The sequence below is a fragment of the Silurus aristotelis genome (genome assembly GCF_946808225.1).
Source record: "Silurus aristotelis genome assembly, chromosome: 3".
Lineage (NCBI taxonomy): Eukaryota > Metazoa > Chordata > Actinopteri > Siluriformes > Siluridae > Silurus > Silurus aristotelis.
This window is the reverse complement of record NC_139576.1, coordinates 20363327-20377862: the sequence shown is the minus strand read 5'-3', so window position 1 is coordinate 20377862 and position 14536 is coordinate 20363327. Positions and strand designations below refer to the sequence as shown.

The 14536-nt window shown below is 38.5% G+C and overlaps 1 protein-coding gene across 6 annotated transcripts; it reads left to right on the top strand.

Moving 5' to 3' along the window:
• Positions 1 to 5110: 5110 nt before the first annotated feature.
• Positions 5111 to 13370, top strand: sp3a (sp3a transcription factor). 6 transcript variants are annotated; one of them, XM_083536723.1, is made up of 7 exons: positions 5111 to 5691; positions 5882 to 5977; positions 7054 to 8088; positions 8587 to 8809; positions 9046 to 9235; positions 10064 to 10260; positions 10843 to 13370. In XM_083536723.1, the coding sequence occupies exons 1-7, from the start codon at positions 5623 to 5625 to the stop codon at positions 11157 to 11159; spliced, it is 2127 nt and encodes a 708-aa protein (XP_083392849.1). In that variant the 5' UTR covers positions 5111 to 5622; the 3' UTR covers positions 11160 to 13370. The 6 variants fall into 6 exon arrangements, with proteins under 6 accessions (XP_083392849.1, XP_083392854.1, XP_083392853.1 ...); XM_083536726.1 differs by having other exon boundaries at positions 5126 to 5691; positions 9148 to 9235; XM_083536725.1 differs by having other exon boundaries at positions 5126 to 5691; positions 9145 to 9235.
• The last annotated feature ends 1166 nt before the right edge of the window (positions 13371 to 14536 follow it).

Here is a 14536-nt window from a genome sequence, read left to right as displayed (position 1 = left end):
CAGGACGTCTAGGCATCCATGCATAAAGAATGTGTCCTTTTCATTCCTACCAACAAGCACTGTGTACACCATCCAATGATTCCAAGAGTCCAGCAAATGTGTATGTGTATTGAGGAATTGAATGTAAGTAGTGTTCACTTTGTGGGTGGAAGTATGGAATTTTAATATACTCTTTTAAGAGTAACTATATTGTATAGTTAAAAGTGTTTCCCACTGTGAAGACAGACAAACAAGGGGCATTACTTTTATTTACATACCAAATTACACTGTTGAATGTTTATTGGCTAAAAGTAACATTGTGGTTTTCCAAGTAGGACATTCCTTAGGGTATAGGAAGAGTTTTAAGCTTCTCTTTCACTCTGCTATTGCCCAATTCTTCAAGTAATTAGTGGTGGCTGTTCATCAAATTTTAATGGACTGAGACTTGTGTTTTCTGTGCTTTGGCTTGTTTGAGCTGTAGTAACTAACATTTTGGAAGTTATTCAAAATCATGCAGATTTACCTAATGGAACAAAACATTGTCAAACCTTTGAGAGCAAAAATGTCCGGAGACATTAAACATGAATCATTAACATTTACATTTACATTTGCGACATTTAGCAGACGCCCTTATCCAGAGCAACGTACAAAAGTGAATCAAATCTAAAGTTGGAGCCATAAACAGATTATTTACCAAAATAGACTCACACACAAGTCAGAGAAATGTGACCAGAATTCTGAAATGTTGCAGAATATTAAAGGCTGATTAGTTGGTAGTTTTATCAATTCTTTATCTCTGCTACAAATGACAAATCGCAGAATCATCAATCAAATGCCACTCATCCCAGAGAAAAATCACAACAACATATTTGCATACGCATGACACACTTGGAAGAATGTGTCGACTTTCTCATGCTGAAAGTTGTGGTCTATGGTTAAATAAACAGTACCATTAATGTTTATTAAATAAGTTAGCTAGAATGTGATGTGCATCTATAGAAATAAAGGAATTTTAAAGTAACTGGGTTCAAGAAACGAATCTTTTTTCTTGTATATATATATGCCATCTAGTCTTTATGTATGATCAACTTTTATTTATCAAGTTCATATCAGATTCTAAGATTCTGGTTTGATAACATACAATAGCTGATTCATCTTTTAAATTCTACTTTTATTGTAAATTCTAATAAAATTTAGTAGGGGTAATATAAACATTATGAATTAATAAAAATTAAATGGACTGTTTTTCTCTTTGCTATGTTAGTCTCAGAAAATATCTCAGATTAATTATACCTGTAGGGGAAAGTATTACAGTAACTATTTGATATAAAAATTGCAATATTAGTACACATGGAATTTAAAAACAAGTACCATATACATGTATTATACTTACCTTTGGTTGTCTCACCAAATAGCATCAATAGCATCCTCATTATAGTCTTTTCTCTGGTGGGACATTAAAACATATTTTATATTCTGGCCACATACATCCCTGCAGTAGCCTTCTGTTTGGAAACCTCCCAGTGAGGCTCCATTTCCACAGATCTTCAGAAATCTCCAGCCAGAGCAGCTAACTCCATGTGGTCTACACCATCACACACCAGGCCCAGCTAGTGCCTCTGTCAATATGTTAATGTGACGCTTTCACAGACCACTCACGGTTACTTCGGTCAGCAGTCCCTGCTATTTTCACCATGGTTTGAGCATGCAATACCTTTCCACTTCACCTGACAACGATTTACTTTCCTGCCCAAAGCAAAACATGTAGATTGAGGGTGTCCAATCTTATCCGCAAAGGGCCAGTGTGGCTGCAGGTTTTCATTCCGATCAATTGAATGAAGGCTAAGATCACTGGTGGAATCAAACGTGGTTTCTGTTTAGCTGGAACGGCAACATGCTGCCACATCGGCCTTTGCAGATGAGACCGCCCCCTCCTAATGTAGATTACTAATAAAAATCCTTAACATTTAGTAGCTTTGAGAGAATTTTTTATTAAATTAAATTTATGCAATGGTGACTCATCACAGAAACCAACAACCACATAGTGTTTATTTCTCATGTCCTTCCTTCACTGCCTGCAGGTTGACTCATGTCATTCGTATCTGGAGTTATTGGGGCTGAATCAGTCAATAACACCAATCTCACATTTCTGCTCTGATTGTCTGATGATTGCAGATAAGATAGGTTGTCGAATCAGTTCATCACCTTTAGAATACATGCCCTCACATACAGAAGCAAGATCACGGTAATTAAGTTTTTTGTATTTACCTAAATATATACGATGAGCACAGCTGCATTTTTGCTTTTCCATTTGAGCATGGGGTCTTTGTGTCGAAGATTGCTGAGCAAAGCTAAGGTGAGTGAGACACAGCTGTGAAGCACTCTAAAGGCTCCGTCTGCCAGCCTGTGTTTACCTGACACTTGGACTGACAGCAGAGTGATTGGAAATATCCACCATTCACTGGCGCGAGCCCCTGAGTGCAGCAAAAGTGCCTTTGTAGTCTTGCTGTAATGGTTCAAGTTTGAATTGAAGGTTGAGGGAAAAATGCTGCACTCTGGCCACTCTCAGGGAGGAGCTGACACAGTGGAAATGATGCAGGAACAGTCTCAGAGCAGAAGTGCACTGAACCTTTCTGAGCTGTTTTCTCAATGCACTCTTACTAATGTCTTAGCATTTATAGGAGCAACAGCATTACTGTGGACAACATCCTACCACACATTTCCCCCTTTTCTTTCTGCCAGATTCCACACAGGCACGTTGAACCATAAAGATATAAAAGCCAGGTTATATATGTGCATGGAATAATGTGGGAAACCAACTAAGATCATAGCAAACATTGGGATAATTTGTGCTAAGAAAGTTTATTTGTTGGTGTATTCTTTTTGTTTTCAGGTGTGTCGAATACACAGGTCCTACACACTAGTTTCTGTATAGGTGAGGTGGTAGCACAGTGGTTAAGGTTATGGGATATTGATCGTGAAGGATGGGGGATCAAGCCCTGGCAGCACCAAGCTCCCACTTTTGGGGCACTTAAGCAAGTCCCTTAACCTTCTGTGCCCCCAGAGGAACTGTAAGATGGCTGACCCCAGCTTCCTAGCATTGCTAAGATATGGGAAGAGTTTTACTCTGTTGTAAAGTTCATGTGACAAGTATAAAGTATCCTTCCTTTAACTTTCTACTAAGAAAACCATGACATCATAGACTCTTGTTTACCTCATGTTCAGATATTTTGCTATCAGGTAGTATGCATGTTAAACATGGAGCATTCTTCCTCAATTCCTCTGATAAAATATATTCTATTCTATTCCATTCTAGTTTATTTTTATATTCAATGTGATCTGCAACGGTTAGGAATAGCTGCATAATGCTGAAAAAGATTGTGATATACAGCTGAATTCAAATGTCTGTATTGGAATCTGAGTCAGGGTGGGAAAGTCAAATGTATCATTATATAGAATATTAAACAGATGTGCCTCTATTCAAATCAGAAATAAAGGATAAATCATTATATTGACATTTGTTCAAAATGTGAGTGCATCCGGTAACTGGTCAATGACTAAAGAAAAAAATAACAGAAGCCAAAAAGTTTTGATGTGAATACCTCCTACTGCAGCCCCAATTTTAAGCAGGTGGTGTGTGACATGTAGTTTGGAGAATATAAAATAGGTTGTAGGTAGCCATATCAATAAATTGTAGACAAGTTTTGAACAACACCCAAATTTCTCTAAAAAAATTGAATGCAATGATTGCAACATTATTACTTTTTTGTTACTTCTGATAGTAGATTTGTGCAAAGTCTTGCATTCACCCTGACAATTCTACATCAATTATATGACCAGTGACAAACTAGTGATTGAAATTTTCTCTGTGCTTAAAAGTAGCAGCATGGGTTTGATGGCTTGTCAGCCTGCCTACATTAACCTTTTAATCAGATTAATATATTCTCATGTTTATCTCATTTGTCCATAAGTCTTTCTGATCCCTGAACCTATCTATTATTAGCATCAGGATCTGCACTCAATATTCTCACTTTACTCAAATAACCACTTGTAAAAGTCCAGTAATCAAATTCTTGCATTTGTAACAAAGAAACACTATTCACATAGCACAGCAGAACTCTGTTGTTTATAATGTACTTAATGCTTGCTTACCTATTATAACTATCTCAGAACAACTCTGACTGTAGTTCATATGCAAGGTTTATATTATTTTATTATATTATTTAAAAGATCACCACACTAGATTTGTGGGATGTTCACTCAATATTTTAGGAAGTCTAGTCTCAGTGCTTTGTAACAGTCTGGGGTAAAACTATAAATGACATGCTTCAGAAAGTCACACAGGGAACATTGCAGGTTCTTATAGACATGAGAAGTAGAATTTTTGTCATATTAAATCCATGACAGGAAAAAATAAGGCTGTTGGGGGAATGTTGGTTTATAGCTGCTGTAACATAAGTGACAACTGTGGCTTGTTTCATGGATGTTCCACCACATTGTTTAATTTATATATTTTTTTAGCATTGCCATGTTTTCCTGTGGTATGAAATACATAATTTTATTGTTATTATAATATGTATCATTTTCCTATTACAACATAATTGCTACTAGGTTCAGGTAAAACCCTGAGGACAATGTGGTTCTCCAGAGAAACTTACACAAGGGAGTTCATTGCAAAGGTTATACACTATAGTTAAATTTTGTTCTGAAAATGTTTCCAAACCAATTTCACAAACATGGCGGCTTTTTGTTCTTTACTATGAATGTTAAAACCCTGCACCTTTACTGACCAGTATGACCACTGAAACTGGGCTAGTCGACGTTAGCGGACTACTAATTTTATGATAGAATATAAACTTCTGGGGAATAATAAATATATAATAAATACAGCGCTTTTGTGAGTTCATAAATCAACTGTGTAATCTAAATACTAAGAGAGATGTTGTACAGAAAATATAAATTCACTTCGTCAACCTCAGTTAACGTTTTCTACGTTTTTTTATCGACGGGAGTGGGAACAGGAAGTTGCGTGCGATTCAAACTGATTGAAATGTCGCACGACCAATCAGGAGGCAACATCTGAACCGAGGCAGCCAATGGCGTGATAGAAGAACGGCGGGACATCCTGTTCGTGACGCAAATTTTCACAGTCAACATCGGAAGCTCCACCTTTTGTGTTTCCCGCACCGTCAATCAAAATAGAAAAAATAGCCTCGATTCAGCGCTCGCAGCCCGCCTCCGAATAATATAATCATGTTTGTCGTGTAATTAAATCGAGATTTTTTCTATTAAAGCAGTTCAAGTAATGACTGGTATGTAAAAACTCAATACATTTCCATTAGACGCATTCCGCAGCCCCGTCTTAGCTAAGCTAATGCTAATGCTGGCTAAGTGTTTCGGTTTGGTTTGCTAATCTCTGTGCAGTTGTGCTAACGGTTAACGTTAGCCAGCTAGCATCGGCGCTTGTTGAATTTTCCGATTTGTGTGCAGATCGAAGCTCGGGTTTGTGCTCGGTTTGTTGAAGTATATTCGTTGTTGCGGTCGAAAAGTTGAGCTGGCAGTGCGTCCGACTGCGCTGTTTTGCTTCGTGTCCGTGCACCGTGCCTGCGAACAGCGCCCAAACAGCCGGGGAGACAAGAGGAAATGGCCGCCTTAGACGTGGACAGCAGTCAGAGCGAGTTTCTGCAGCAAGATGGTAGCAGGGGAGATCAGGTACTCTTTTCCGTTTCGGCTCTCTCCTTCCTTTGCTGGGGCTTTTTTGTTGCCGTAGCTGGCCGCATGGTGCTTTTGTGAAGTTCACACGTTTTTAAATTTGTTGTTAAAAAAAAGTGGTACTTCCTGTGTGGCTTCGGACTAACGGCCACCCCCTTTTCTCCTGTTTGAACCCGCCCATTGTGGGTAGGCCAGTCCGCCGTCGCCGCTCGCTCTGCTGGCGGCCACCTGCAGCGAGCTCGGCTCGCCCTCCTTCCGGGGGGAGAACAGGGCTGCCGCTGCCGGGGTAAGTCCCTCACACACCGCCTCCCGACCCCTCATTCTGCCCGCCTGCCATCTAACCCCATGTATAACTCAGTCCAACTGGGGTAAAGGCCAAATTCGTCCTGTTCGCTCTGATCAGAGTCGCTCTTTATTCTTAATTACTGTACTTTTATATTAAAATCATATGCCTCGTGACTCTCTTGTAGCTAATCCTTTTTTTTATCTTCAGTTTTCATGTTTACTTCTGTAATCAGCTAATCAACCGCACTGAAGTCGCTCTGTGACCTTTCCATTATCAGTGATTGCCACAAAAACACCGTGTGAACCAAAAAACACCATGTTTATTTGTATGAATTGTATAAATGTTACTGTAATGCACTTCATTTCATTCTAAACTCGGCATAACGTTTGACCGAAAACAGAAACTTTTAAAAGCCATGACTTACCCGAGTTAACATGAGAGGCATGGGATATGAGGATGCTTCATTCATTCAGTGTTTACTTTAGCGAGCCGCACTTCATTCGTTTTCTATGTACAAGTGCAGTTCAGAGCTTTCATTTCAGCAGAAGCAAGAGCTATATGCTTTGTTCCTCAGTTTAACACAAAGTGTAAGATCCTACACATTTTATGTTTGGCATGGAAAAATTGAGGAACTAATAATTGCAATTATTCTACTACAAATATACAAAACCATCCATTAAATATAAACAAGACTTAGAAGGAAGTCTAGATGGTTGTTGCATCTGGTTTGTTTATATATTTGTTAAAGTTCACTTTGCTACTTTCTTTAGCTATTACAGTCTAAAATCATTATTCAGCAGGCTATCATTAGACATTTTATACAGCTGCTGTTTTTATTTGAAGAAAAAAAAAAAGACACTTGCAGTCACCATGCCAAAGGAGACAAACTCCAACTGGTTCTTGCTAGTTTGAATGTAGGGTTATGTTTTATGCTGGTGTTGTATTTGTTACACTGATACATTCTGTAAACAATCTCTGAAATTTGAATAAATTTGATTATCTTGTTCTATAACATCGTCTATGAATTTTGCAGAGATTTTGATTCATTTTCAACTCATTCGTTTTCTTTTTCTCAGGCTGCAGATTCTGGATCAGTGCAGCTGACAAACTCATCAGAACGATGGGATGGAGTAAAGAATGAATCGAGCATTGTGCAACTGTCCAGTGGGGGCATAGTCACCTCTAACGGGCAGTATGTTCTTCCCATTCACAGCCTTCAGGGCCTCCAGAGCCAGCCCATATTGTTAACGTCAGGGACAGATTCCTCCGCCAATGCAGTGCCTAACATCCAATACCAGGTTATCCCTCAGATCCAGACAAGTGATGGGCAGCTGGGATTTTCTGCTTCAACAGTAGAGGGTGCCTCTCTGGCTCAGGATGCTTCAGGGCAGATCCAGATTCTCCCTGACGGTTCTCAAGCCATCAGTGTAACCGGCACTGCCTCGGCTGGTATTCTCAGCAACAGCTCAAACCTCATGGCTCAGCCTGGCCAAGTGCAGCAGATCCAGGGAGTTACTCTGGGAAGCTCAGCTTTTAACAGTCAGGGGCAGGTGGTTGCTAATGTGCCTGTGGGTTTGCCTGGGAATATTACCTTTGTGCCCATTAACAGCGTAGATCTGGACTCACTAGGGCTTTCTGGGGCACAGACAATAGCCACTGGGCTGACAGCTGATGGACAGCTAATCATGACCAATCAGCCAGTGGAAAACACAGAAGGCTCAGACAAGACAGGAGAACAGCTATCACAGCAAACACTAGTGGTCAACAACACTAATGCAGCAGAGATGTTTGTGCCTACCACATCTTCATCATCATCGTCTTCGCAGTTACCCGCAAGCACAATCGATGGCACAGGTGTACTGACCCAGGGCACGCCTGAGCAGACCGAAGGATTCCTTGCTCAGAGCCATGTGCAAACATCTACAGGGCAGCAGGTGATCCAGCTGCAACAGGTGCCACTTCAGAGCAGTGACGGGCAGCTGGGGCAGCAACAGATAGCTAACCAGGGGCAGCAGCCTCTCCAGAACGTCCAGCTCATCAACCCAGGGACCTTCCTTATTCAGGCACAGACCGTCACACCATCAGGCCAGATACAGTGGCAGACCTTCCAGGTTGGTACTTTAAAAATGAAATAAAAAATAGTTGAATTATATTTAAAACAGGTCAGTCTATTTTTTTTCAAGAACAAACATGCCAAGTGCCAATCAAACAAGTCTGTATCATTGCTTGTATTATAAACTGCTGAAAGCTAAGAGCATTTTTATCAGCAAATTCACTCAAAAAATACAAAAATAGTGTTGACCCTTACCAAAGGAAAAAAAAAAAAAAAAGACCCCACTGAAGTTGTGAGTGGTGTAGAATATTATCCTATTAACTTGTAAATATCGGTGGTCAGTAACGTCTTAAAAACTGTTGTGTTTGTATTAAGTAGTATGGTGAATTTATTTGTTGCCTTTCTATATTTTAATTGTTTTGAAAATAAGCAGCTCTAGTCGCATTCCTTTCTACAGAAAATCGTTACTTAAAGTGTATTACAGCATGTTAATTTTACTGCTGATGTTAAAAATGAACAATTTCGGGGTGTTTTTGTTTTTTAAAATTTTTTCTAGGTTCAGGGGATTCAGAACCTTCAAAATCTGCAGCTCCAGACAACCCCAGCCCAACAGATCACATTAGCACCAGTGCAGACCCTCTCTATAGGGCAGGGAGCTACAATAAGTACTCCAGTTAGTATCAGTTCTGGGCAGATTCCTAACCTGCAGACGGTCACAGTTAATTCGGTGGATCATGCAGGGCTTCAGCTGCAGACTGATGACACAGACAGCCCTGGAGGTAATGCTGTTGCTACATCATAAATGTCAAGCTGTCTTATGCAAAAGACTCGTTTAAAATTGTTTCAGATGTTTTTAAACAGCCGTGTAAGCCTATACATGGAAATGGTCTTTTGTTGTTGGCTTCAGATTATACACATATATACATCAACTAAAGTAGATGACCCAGTTTGACTTTTCATGGTAGAACTTCTAGTTCCATAGTGACAGAAAAAAGATTTTTCTTTCTCTGATTAGATATTCGGATAAAGGAGGAGCCAGACTCAGAAGAGTGGTCTCTTGCTGGTGACTCCACTCTGAATACTAATGACCTGTCTCACCTGCGTGTGCGCTTAGTAGAAGACGAGATGGAGGGTCTGGGCCAGGAGGGCAAACGGCTGCGCAGGGTCGCCTGCACCTGCCCCAATTGCAAAGAGGGAGGAGGAAGGTAACGCATACAAAACTATAACTATATTACAAACTATATTAACCTTTGGCTAAAGCTTTATTGATGCTTTGATGATGTTATGGAAAGCCAAATTGTTCTTTATGTTTATATACTTTTACAATTCTATGTTTAAAAAATCTTGTCTGATCAAATCAAACTTTATGAAGGGCATATTGCACTTACATTGTGCAGTCCATTACAGGACATGTACACATCCGAAGTGCTCAATTATGATTATTACCATGTTCTCGTACCACAACTACACCCTCGCTACATGCTCTTTGACATGCCTTTTAGTGTGTGAAAAACCATTGTACGACAGGGACATGCAGCACACTTGTGGTTTTGCATATTGTAATGGGTTGTTCCTCAAAAACATGCAATTACCCCTGCACTAGATTTGCCTTTAACAGTGAACACGCGATTAAAAGCTCACTCATGGAATTGTCCGTTTATTTTGATAGCATGTATCTGTTGATTTGTTGATAACCCACTGGTTACCGCAATTAAAAAAAGAAACAAGCCATTTAAAGTCAATTTAATTAAAATCTTGTTTTGTTTTCGCATTTTGATCGCATCTTGTTCATTTTTTCATATTTTCATTGACCTCACCACGTGAGGTTTGCGATCCTGGTGTGCTTAGTTTATTAAATCCCTGACTGTGACATTATATTTTTTTGTGTGTGTCTGCCAGTTTGACAAAACTAAGAGCAACCTTATCTTCTGTTAATCATGCACACGCATCCCCTGCATGCTGAGCAAATGTCTGTGCATAATGTGTATATGGCACTTCTTTCTTTATAACACTCTCCGTGCCTTGTGCTGCAGGGGCACCAACATGGGGAAGAAGAAACAGCATGTATGCCATATAGCAGGCTGTGGGAAGGTGTACGGGAAGACATCTCACCTGCGAGCTCACCTGCGCTGGCACTCAGGAGAGAGGCCTTTCGTCTGCAACTGGATGTTCTGCGGCAAGAGATTTACACGCAGCGATGAGCTGCAGCGACACCGGAGAACACATACAGGTTCTCATCATATCCTGTTTTATTCCTCTCCTTCACTCTTTCTGCAGACTAAAAGCTTGTGGTGCTTGTATTAATTTTATACAGTGTAGCACAAATGGATATGATGGTGTCTGATAATGCCATCTACTCAGTTAATTTTGTAATAACATTTATGAGATTAGCACAGACACATAAAAAAGGAAATCTGCAATGCTTATATATACTGTGTATATGTGTGTATATATATATATATATATTTCAAAAGTTCAAATGTTGGCTCCTTTATTTGATTTGTTAAATGTCACTTTAGATGAAAACAAAATAATTGCCAAATGAATAATTGTAAAATAATTTTTACTAGGTTTATTTAACATTGCATTTGTGCACCTTGTATTTTAATTTTTGTATTTTAAAAAGTGTTCAACAGCTAATTGCATTAAATCATGCTATTTCTAAATTATGAAGCTTTGTTTTGCAGACCCTTGCAGGACTATACATGATTTATATTTTAAAAAGTAGCACCATAAATATTTCTTTTCAATTAATGTATTAATTGCTGTTTAACATAACTTTTGTAAATGTTACCTTTTGCTACTGTGGCAGGCGAAAAGAAGTTTGTGTGTCCCGAGTGCTCAAAGCGCTTCATGCGAAGCGACCATCTGGCCAAGCACATAAAGACGCATCAAAAAAAGGGCAGCGGTGGTGCAGTCATGGCAAGCGTGGAGACCTCTGCCTCCTCTGACAGCATCATCACCGGAGGACCTACCACACTCATCCTCACCAACATTCAGCCAGGTGCCGTGCAGGGCCTCGCTACTGTTAACGCCACTGTTAACTCGTCCAACTCGCAGGAGCTGCTCACTACAGCAGAGATCCCACTGCAGCTAGTCACCGTTGCAGCCAGTGAAGCTGCAGAGTGACGAGCGCACGCAGGAGCTGAGCAACTATCGGAGAAAACTTTCTCATTTGTCAGGAATGAAACTGCAACACAAAGATTTGAGTAAACTTTTTATTAGACTGCCAAGGTTATGTTGCTTTGGGAATAGTGTCATTCTTATCCTCTACTTTCTCTCCTTCCTGGATCTTAGTTTGACCACAAGACTGCGCTTCCTCAAATTTATCCTGCTTTTTATACCCACACAGATTATTCTCATTTACGTAAATTAATCCATTTACGTAAATGCACATATATAAAAATATATTTTACAAATATAGAATATCAATTTATGTTTGTCTGCAGTTTTTATATGGCAAGAATGGAACAGAAGAAAATGGTTGAAAGTGGTTTCCATATAAAAAACACTGAAATGCCTTATTTTGTATCATTCTCATGTGTACAAAAGTCAAGTTGCTAAAGAGCTTTAAAGCAACTATGACGACATGTATGTTTGAATGGGAGTAACCTTTATAAAGGAAGCTAGGTTTGGTCAACGGGAATGATGTTAATCGAATTATGTGGCTAGTTTAGGGTATGTTGTGGCATTAGTTGGCCGCCCTACAAGAGAGGATGTTCAGGGTAGAACATTAGAATGAAGTGTGCCACTCTGGTGCTGGGCGTTATGAAGTTCATGTCCAAATGTGTCTTTAATGTACGTGTTTCTGATTCTTTTCTCTAAAAACATGCATATATATATATATATATATATATATATATATATATATATATATATATATATAATTTATAAAAAATTCAATGTGGTCCTTTTATTTTATTTAGTTCAATCAAGGCTCTGCAAAGCTTTTTTTTTTTTCTCTTTAAAGCATTGTGAAGAAAATTATAAAAACAATCAGTGTAATTAAAATCTTTATTTCTTCTTCTTCCTCTTCAATCTCTTACAGTTGATCAGATGTTATGCATTTGTTAAGTCTTTTTGAGCAAGACAATATTTATATGAGGCTTTGCATAGTAAACTGGTTTTGTGGTGTCTACATCTCTTAAATGACTTTTTTTTTTTTTTTTTCTTTTTTAAATATGTATAATAATTCCAGTATGTCATTTTTGTAAGACTGAACTATCGAAACTGAATCTTTATCAGAATCATTTGATATGTAATGAGCAGATTTGTGGTCTAGAAATTGGTGAGTGTCGCATGAAGAGGATTGGATGTGGCTGGAGTTTTATCTCCGGGTTTGTACGTGTGTAGAGCTGCACCACATGGTGGATCTATTAGGAATAAGGAGTACTCAATTGCAGGGTTGCTGTGTTGCTGGTGTTAAAGCTGTTTGGACCAAATTCAATCAAATCACTTTTAAACTGCTCAAGAGACAAGGACCGTTTCTGCAAACCACCATGCAACAACAAAATGTCCGGTTTGTTTTTAGCCAAGCCAGTTCAGTACAAGAAAATCTGAATTTGTATCTAGAATTTTCTTTTAGCTCCACAATGGTTCTTATTGGTTCTGCAGTAATTTGATTGACTTTGTTCTTATTTGTTATAGCTGTGTTGGGGGTTTGGGGGGGGGGGGTACTCCTGATTTGAGATCCTGTGCTGGGAGGAAAACAAAATGTCCATTTTCATGTGCAAATACACTTGTTTATTACTGCTATATACTCAAAATTTGATAATGAACATTTTTTGTATAAAGAGAGCATAACTCTTATATATTTCACAGGTTGCTGAAGGACATATTTCTTGCCCTCAGTGTGCAGTTTGTTCTTCAAGCGACGGTGTAGGAATTCTTCCCTCTTTTATCTCCAGGATTGTTTTGCACTTTCATATGATGGATTATTCCATGTAATCCAGACATGAATTATGAGTTCAGTTGCCAGTCTGTTTTAGGAGTTTCAGCTATTAAGGACAAGAAATTTAAACATGCTAATGATGATTCATGCTAGACTACCCAACCTTGCTGAAATGAATAACGTCATTAAGTGTAATTGATGAAACACTATTTTTTTTTCCTGAATTCTTTTTTTTTTTTTTTTTTTTTAACTATTTCCTTCCTGCTCTTTGCATTTTTAATATGTTGCCCTAGTTTGTGAGGTCAAATATAATTTTGTTCACTATAAATAGCATTGTAACATCTCTTGTATTGTTATTTGGTCTTTTTTTCTGAAAAAGCTTCAAACTATTGTACAATGCCCACTTTTGAGGGCAGCTTTTTATTTCACACTAAAATGACTAAAAAGAAGTTTCTGGTTGTCAGGTCTCCTATTTTTAAAATCTTTTTAATTTATAGTTTATAACATTTGAATTCTTATATTTATCAACATGAAATGAAATGTTCATCATAGACACTGGAGGATCTTGTGTAGAAAAACAAGAATTTTGATGGTGTGTGTGTGAGTAAATCAGTGTGTTTGTGAGGGAGAGAGAAACCCCTGGTGTAGTCCAGCAGATGTCACTACATTCACAGCTGCTGTGGAGGAGCCCAGTTGACCCTTCGACCACGTTTTGTATCCTCTGGAGACCAGAGTTGATGCTCTAAATCATCTTTTATAAAAGGTGAGAATATTATTCGTAAGATAAGAACATCGTTAGAAAATCTCTGTGTTAAGGGTGTTGGAAGACAATTAATCATATATTAAAATGCCATATTGATTTACCTCAAAAATATATGCATTCTTTCTGGTGTATGTTTAATCATGAACAAAATTAACAATGTACTTGACTCATTAGAGTTATTTTAATAAATAATTAATCTAATTTACAAATTATTTCCCTGGAAATACTTGAGAATATATATTTTTTTGTCTCAAGGGCTTCATAACTGTGCCTTCATTTTTGATAAAAGTTTTTATTTCACAGCTGCTCATTTTTCTAATTATGGTGAGTTTCTGAATCCGTCTCTAACATTTTGCCGACTCAGTGGGTGGTGTGTTCTGTATACTCTTGCTTTCCACAGCAAAAAAAAAAACCCAACCACTAGTATGAACAAAGCAACACACATGTTCCACTTTGTTTCTCTGGTGTGAAGGTTTGCTTGATTGAAAGTATGTCTACTAAAATCGTTTAACTGTCACATTAAAGTGAGAAGCACATGTTCCAGTATTAAAGTCAATTTGCCGTAGATGAGATCCAGAGAGAAGCAGTTCTCTGAGCATTGAGTAAAAGGACACGTCCGTTTGCTGCCACCTTTCATTTGCATAATTTAATGAATTCAATTCATTGTAATGCAATATGAAGTGCACAACGAACATGGAATGACAGTTTGAGTTAATGAAATGTGTTAACGGTATCATCATTTACTTGTATGTTAATTAGTCCAATTAATTTCCAGTGCACGGTAATCTGAATATTGTAATAGTGCTGTGCAGGCCTGCTGGAGAGGGTGGGGGGTAGCAGCGAGGGGTAAAG